The sequence below is a fragment of the Oncorhynchus gorbuscha genome, unplaced genomic scaffold, assembly GCF_021184085.1.
Source record: "Oncorhynchus gorbuscha isolate QuinsamMale2020 ecotype Even-year unplaced genomic scaffold, OgorEven_v1.0 Un_scaffold_487, whole genome shotgun sequence".
NCBI lineage: Eukaryota > Metazoa > Chordata > Actinopteri > Salmoniformes > Salmonidae > Oncorhynchus > Oncorhynchus gorbuscha.
Window position 1 is genome coordinate 449,350 of NW_025745317.1, and position 6,257 is coordinate 455,606.

The window sequence follows — 6,257 nt, forward strand, 5'->3', positions numbered from 1 at the left end:
GAAGAACCCATGCGGGGGTGCCATACAATATATGAAGCAAGCAATATAAACCCCTTTTGTTTCGACCCAGAACGTTTTTTTTTCTAAGAATCGAGAGAAGAAAATACGGATATGGACGGATATGTAGACATTGTTTTGTAAGGTTATTTATGATTCGGTGGAAACGAATGAAAATATAAATAGTTTGTCATTTAATAAATTAGACTACAAAAGGCAATCTGGCAATCATTCTATTCAATTTTATTATAAAAATTGTACAAAGGTAAAGCTTGCATGTTGCTCCCGGGATAGCATAGAGGTGTAGGGAAAGTCATTGATCCAGGGACAGGAATCCGTAGCCGGAAATTCTCTTTGAAGAAGAACGGCATCCCGACCAGAGTTTGTGCGGATGATGCGTGAGCCATGTTCACCGCTTCTATCTCCGCAGAAAGCAGACGTTTCCACTTGTTCCTCCGATTCTGGAACCAAGTTTTCACCTGTATCTCTGTCAACTGGAGACTGGAGGCGAGACTAGCTCGTTCTGTACTGCTAATGTAACGTTTCAGGTCAAACGTCGATTCTAGTTGGTAAACTTGACTCCGCGAGAATACGGTCCGAGACTTCTTCCTTGATGAGTTGGATGTTTCGTCGTCGTCAATATGACCCTTTTCTTCTGAAATAGCAGGTGATGTTTGGTTGTAGTATCTCTGGTCACCTTCTTTATAATCATGAAAAAGTTGATGTCTCTTCACCATCTCTTGCCCCAGAATTAGTCTGTTTTTGTCACCTAAAATAGTGCAAGCACGGTAATCAATCCAAATGTTTATTCTAAACAAACGTGGCTATCTTGTTATTGTGTTAAAAAACAGCATCATTTAAAATCAATCAAGCAACTTTTTTCTTCTTCCATCAAGCAGTTTAATTAAAATAATATTTTTATCAGTAGCCGAAAAATCTCGAATTAGACTTCTAATAAATAAAGAAATAAAACAATTGCTGTAGTCTGTCATTCTTTATCATCATATCTTACATCATGCAATAATAATAATAGTTATAGGTTCAATATAATGTGTCATTGTTATCAGAATAACAATCAAGTAGGCTACCCAAAAAATAAAACACAATTTATAAAGCATTTTAACTTACTTAGACAAGAAAGTGTGAGATCGTTGAGGTCATCGCGTGGTTTCTTTCCTCCGGGTAAAAGGTAGAAGTCTGTAGAATCCTCCCCACCGCTGAATCCTTCTGAAGACACGGAGCGCATGCGTTGTCTCTGCAGCAGCCCCGCGTCGGAACCAGAATTACAACTGTCCTTGTGCGCGTCCTCGGACACAGTTCCCAGAATTGACTGAATAGTAAAATTGGAAACTGAGGTAAATGATACTTTACTGCAACTGTCTTCAGATTTCTTCATTCTGATAAACATTTAGAACCTTTAACTTCAGGCAATAAATGTGGAACCCGTTGGATATTCTTTCAGAAGCGGGTTTGTTCTCCTTCTGCAAAGTTATGTCTGAATTCCCCGAGTACCATCACTCCCATACAACGTTCAGTTACTTTGTTTGCGCGTAGGTAGGATTCTCATGGACCAATCACAAGCTGGGAAGAGACCCGGTCATTTTAAACGGTGCTGGAGCTGAGACACACGCACCAAAGCGCTCCGCAACCCAACTCAGTCTGCAACAAATGAATGCTATGCACACCTGACGGTCCACAGTCAATATTTGAATATTACACATGAAAATGCCCTTCAAGATCAAATGTTGTAGACATATAGCTCTATTTTGAATTTCCACTATTCCGTGCTGTATTATAGCCACTAATTGGAGATTAATTATTGTTTGTTACAAATTAGTGAGCTGATTTCGTTGTACTTATTCCGTACAGAGATGTGAAACCAAGCCTTAATCCTTTCAGACGGATTCGGAAAGGCCAATGTGCGCCTAGTTTCTGTCTGAAAATTGGCCTTTGGCGATTTCACCATTGTGTTCTTGAAAATACCAGAATAAATTAAATGGAATTTATTTTGTGAAGACATCTCTTAATCTTTAGTCCTATCTATATATAGCCTATGGGCCAAATTCAAGAAATTATTGAAATATGTGTTTTGATATCAGTAATGTTGACATCATTTATTGTTTTGTCCAGAGTCTTATCCCACTGAGCACACTGGCTGAATCAACGTTGTTTCCACGCCATTTCAACGACATTACGTTGAACCAACGAGGAATAGACGTATGTGCCCAGTAAGGATATCTCTGGGATGAGTCATCCACTGACAATAGAGACTTATAATTAGCTAAACATCTATTATATTATATTAATAATTAAATGCGTGCTATGCTTTTGTTGTCTATAAGTTAAAGCCTTCAGAATTGTATTGATGAATTCCAAATCCCTTAAAATGAATGACACATAAAATGTTTCCCCAAAGGAGCGCTATGTTTAACTCTAAAATGTAATCTAAATGTAGTGACTGGACATACTGTGTTTGATACGAAACACACATTCAACGTATACGTCCCACGTTTTATTAAAGGTATAGATGAAAAACATGTATGTATGTTTCTAAATACACTCGGTGTAGTCGGGAACGTATTTCACGATTTATTCAGCAATGTAACAAATAACAAAAATAAAAATCTCCATGTTTTGGCCATTTATGTGAAACCCTTATCACGGATTGTTGTTGTTGTTGTTAAATTACATTTCGCGTTGACAGCAAGTAAAAGTCTGCGATAACATTGTGAGACGGATAGCCTATGATTTCCCATACTTCAGAACATATGATTTGTCCTCACTGTCTTGCGCTATAAAACGATATAGGTCAAAGTAGTAGTTATTTTTCAGCTGTGAGCCATTATACCGGGTACGTGAAGCGAACAGTGGAACTATATAACTATTACACATAAACGGCTATACATGATGAAATGTTAACTTTACTTAGGATTTGTTCTAATCTCATACAAAACATCGATGTAATTGATTGTAAAATGTCGTAGACTACATGGAGACACGGATCTATACGTTTCCACCCTGTTTAAAAACATGTAAAACCCATCAGTTAAATTAAAGCGATATCAATACCAAATGTTCAGATTACTTTGGACGCACAACGATTTAATATGAAATTATTTGAATAAGGAGGAAATATTTCAGTTTTGGACACGGGAATACAAATAATAATAATAATAATAATAAATACAACATTTGTCATAATAGACCTGTACAATATACAAAGCCTTTTAACCAACACCAACTATTATCATAGATTAAAAATAAATAAAAATAGCCCTAATAATGTTTGTAATACATAAATGACAATACATAAATATCAACACAATAAATGAGTCTCTCAAACTGGTCTCAGCAGCGGCACGGATGTGACTAGTGGATGTGAATAGTACATTTGATGAGGGAATGTTAGTAGAGACTGACTGACTGACACGTTCCCAGCGCTGCCCGTTTCTGAGCCGGTGTTGTCGTGGTACAATATGGGAACGCGGACTATCCTCTGGGCCGCGGCGTGGCTCAGATTGGCCGCTTCGAGTTCCGCGGCCAACTGTCGTTTCCACTTGTTCCTTCTGTTCTGGAACCAGATTTTCACCTGGGTCTCCGTGAGGTGTAGGGATGCCGCCAGGCCTGCCCGTTCCGAGCTACTGAGGTACCGTTTCATATCGAACGTTGACTCCAACCGAAACACCTGACTCCTTGAAAAGACTGTCCGCGTTTTCTTTTTCCGACACGTTTTTTTATCCGAGTTCTCGTCTTTAATTTTCCTCCAGTCATCCACCAACTCTACTTCCTTCTTTGGTTCATCCCCATCACTCTCCTCCAGAACGACATCATCAGTACTTTTGTTTTTGTCGTCCTCTGGGTCGTCTTGGTCGGGTGATTTTCGCAGCAGCTCCGGTGTGTCTCGGTCCCCGCCTGTTGATGGTGTGTCTCTCACGACGTCCTTCTCAAACCCTAAACGAAATAAACGACAATGTTTATCAATCAGGGAAAACATTAATGCAACCATAAAATAAACATAAATTTTTTTTTTTAAACCACTATAGTTAACAATTTGATTATACTCATCCAAGTACATTTTCTTAAAAGGACCCGAATCGCCTGGGGAGTCAAATTGAGGCAGTAGGCCTAATTGTTGTGGGACATTTTGCAATATTGGACTGAAGATTCATGACAATATGAAGGTTACTTAAGACATAGTTCAACTTTACATCTATATGTAACTCTGTGTTGTTGTATGTGTCGAACTGCTATGCTTTATCTTGGCCAGGTCGCAGTTGCAAATGAGAACTTGTTCTCAACCAGCCTACCTGGTTAAGTAAAGGTGAAATATATATATATATAAAACATTTACTAATCATTAGTCTGACTATTATTCCAACTGAGGTGTATTGCGAATAGCAAGTATTATAGCAGCATAATTGATTTAAAAATATGTTGTAGTCTTATTTAATCCGTTATAACCCAAACATTATTTGAGGTATTCTAATGAGCTAAATGTATAATCAGAACCGATTGAATGTATGGTAGTAATCTACCTCCGGTCCTGTATAGATGGTGTCCCGATGTGCCAAGCGCGTAGGGATACCACCACGCCGACGCTCGTTCCAAATAGTGCGCCGATAATCCAAATCTCTGGGCTGGGATGTCAAAACTAGGAAAAGTTAAATCACCGATCCGGGAGAGAGAGAAACCTCCTTCCAGTAGTCCTTTGGTGGTGGCAAGCAGCGTCTTCGGTTTGGAAGGTTTACTGTCGAAGTTGAGCAGGTTCTTGATAGAGAAAGGTGAGTCTTTAGCGGGCGGACGGGTCTCCTGTTCCGTCTCTGCCTTCGCTTGTGAATGTTTATTGTCCATTTGAATGACTCACGGCAAACACACGTCAAGAGAAACAGTTGAAGATATTGTTGCTTTATTCCGGTTACCAAAACGTGGCGTTTCAGTAAAACATAGGCCTAGTTTTTTGAATGCTTTGAGAATAAAGAAAAAAATATTTGTTTAAAAAGTGCGAAATTGTATGCACTCACTAATGTAAATCACTCTGGATAAGAGCATCTGCTAAATGACTCGAATTTAAATGTAAAATGTAGCATACATCTTGAGGCAGGTCTGTCCTGGAATGATCGCAGCAATGATAAATGGCACAATGATCAATGCGTCAGACTTGCACCGCATTCTACTAACGATTACATAAAACGGTTATATGCGCGCAGTCCTGGGCGATTGGGCATATAGGCTACAATGGCAAATGGGATTTGAGATGAAACTGGAGAGCAGTGGAAGGGAGGGGACAGGAGGACAAGAATAGGTAGGGTAGGCCTACGGGGGAGAAGAGAAGAGCAGAGGAACGGAGGGAGGGGACAGGAGCAGGGTAGTAGGTAGGGTCGGCCTGCTAGGCGGGATCCTTGGGACATCCCCTATTGACATTTAAAACGGTTAGGGTTGGGCTTAAGTATAGGGTTTAAGGTTGGGTTTAAGTATAGGGTTGAGGGTAGAAACGTCCCAAGGATCTATTTTTGCACTGACCGACAAGTCAACCCAGACTGTGTGACCCCCCCCCCTCCAGGCTGAATAGGATGGGCGTGTTTTCGGCCATGAAGTCCAATTAGAAAGCACAATGGAAGTAGATGGGTAATGCACTCAGATGTTACTAACAATTACTTACTGTCAAACAGGCATTTAATAAGTAAACACATGTCCTAATTGGTTGTAATGACAGGTCTACTCATTAGCAGTGCATGTACAACATGAATAGGGTGAAACTGTTCAGTCATTGTTGATGGGTGAATGGGGGGGGGGGCTGTTTTATTAGATGCTGACAGTTAATTAAACACTAAATGGGGTGCTTTTACCTGCATTATCACCTGTTGGTGCCACACGCTGGCTGAATGATGACAATGAGGTGCACTTTTCTATATTCCAGCAACAACAAAAAAACGTTTTTTTTATTTATCTTTCAAGTTAAAATATAAATGATTTATTTCAGATAAGGAAATGCATTTGTTAACCAGTGATTTGTTTAGTGAGTTTTGTCCCACTTTAAATGAAACCTAACGTCTGGTATGAACAAATAAACTAAAATACTTGTGTATACTACGTCATGCAACAACAGAAGTTTCACTCAGAATATAATCTGATTTGCAGAGAGGAAGTCCTGTAGGCAATCATTAGCCCAATCATTAGCCCAATCATTAGCCCAATCATTAGCCCATCATTAGCCCATCATTAGCCCAATCATTAGCCCATCATTAGCCCATCATTAGCCC

General features: G+C 39.5%; 2 protein-coding genes across 2 annotated transcripts; both read right to left on the minus strand.

Moving 5' to 3' along the window:
• Nucleotides 1-230: 230 nt before the first annotated feature.
• LOC124018351 (homeobox protein HMX2-like) lies at nucleotides 231-1,584 on the minus strand. Its single transcript, XM_046333626.1, has 2 exons — nucleotides 1,126-1,584; nucleotides 231-766 (listed from the first exon to the last, which is right to left on the minus strand). Exons 1-2 carry the CDS (start codon nucleotides 1,403-1,405, stop codon nucleotides 231-233), a joined length of 816 nt encoding a protein of 271 aa, XP_046189582.1. The 5' UTR covers nucleotides 1,406-1,584.
• Nucleotides 1,585-3,297: 1,713 nt separating this feature from the next.
• LOC124018344 (homeobox protein HMX3-like) lies at nucleotides 3,298-5,041 on the minus strand. The gene is made up of 2 exons (XM_046333616.1): nucleotides 4,533-5,041; nucleotides 3,298-3,948 (listed from the first exon to the last, which is right to left on the minus strand). The coding sequence occupies exons 1-2, from the start codon at nucleotides 4,846-4,848 to the stop codon at nucleotides 3,335-3,337; spliced, it is 930 nt and encodes a 309-aa protein (XP_046189572.1). The 5' UTR covers nucleotides 4,849-5,041; the 3' UTR covers nucleotides 3,298-3,334.
• Nucleotides 5,042-6,257: the final 1,216 nt, after the last annotated feature.

Excerpts from the sequence above, each read along its gene's own strand:
- LOC124018344 (XM_046333616.1), bottom strand. The coding sequence starts at position 4,848 with ATGGACAATAAACATTCACAAGCGAAGGCAGAGACGGAACAGGAGACC. Across the intron at positions 3,949-4,532 it reads CCATCTATACAGGACCGGAG|GGTTTGAGAAGGACGTCGTG; the intron begins GTAGATTACTAC and ends TATTTCGTTTAG.
- LOC124018351 (XM_046333626.1), bottom strand. The coding sequence starts at position 1,405 with ATGTTTATCAGAATGAAGAAATCTGAAGACAGTTGCAGTAAAGTATCA. Across the intron at positions 767-1,125 it reads TCTCACACTTTCTTGTCTAA|GTGACAAAAACAGACTAATT; the intron begins GTAAGTTAAAAT and ends GCACTATTTTAG.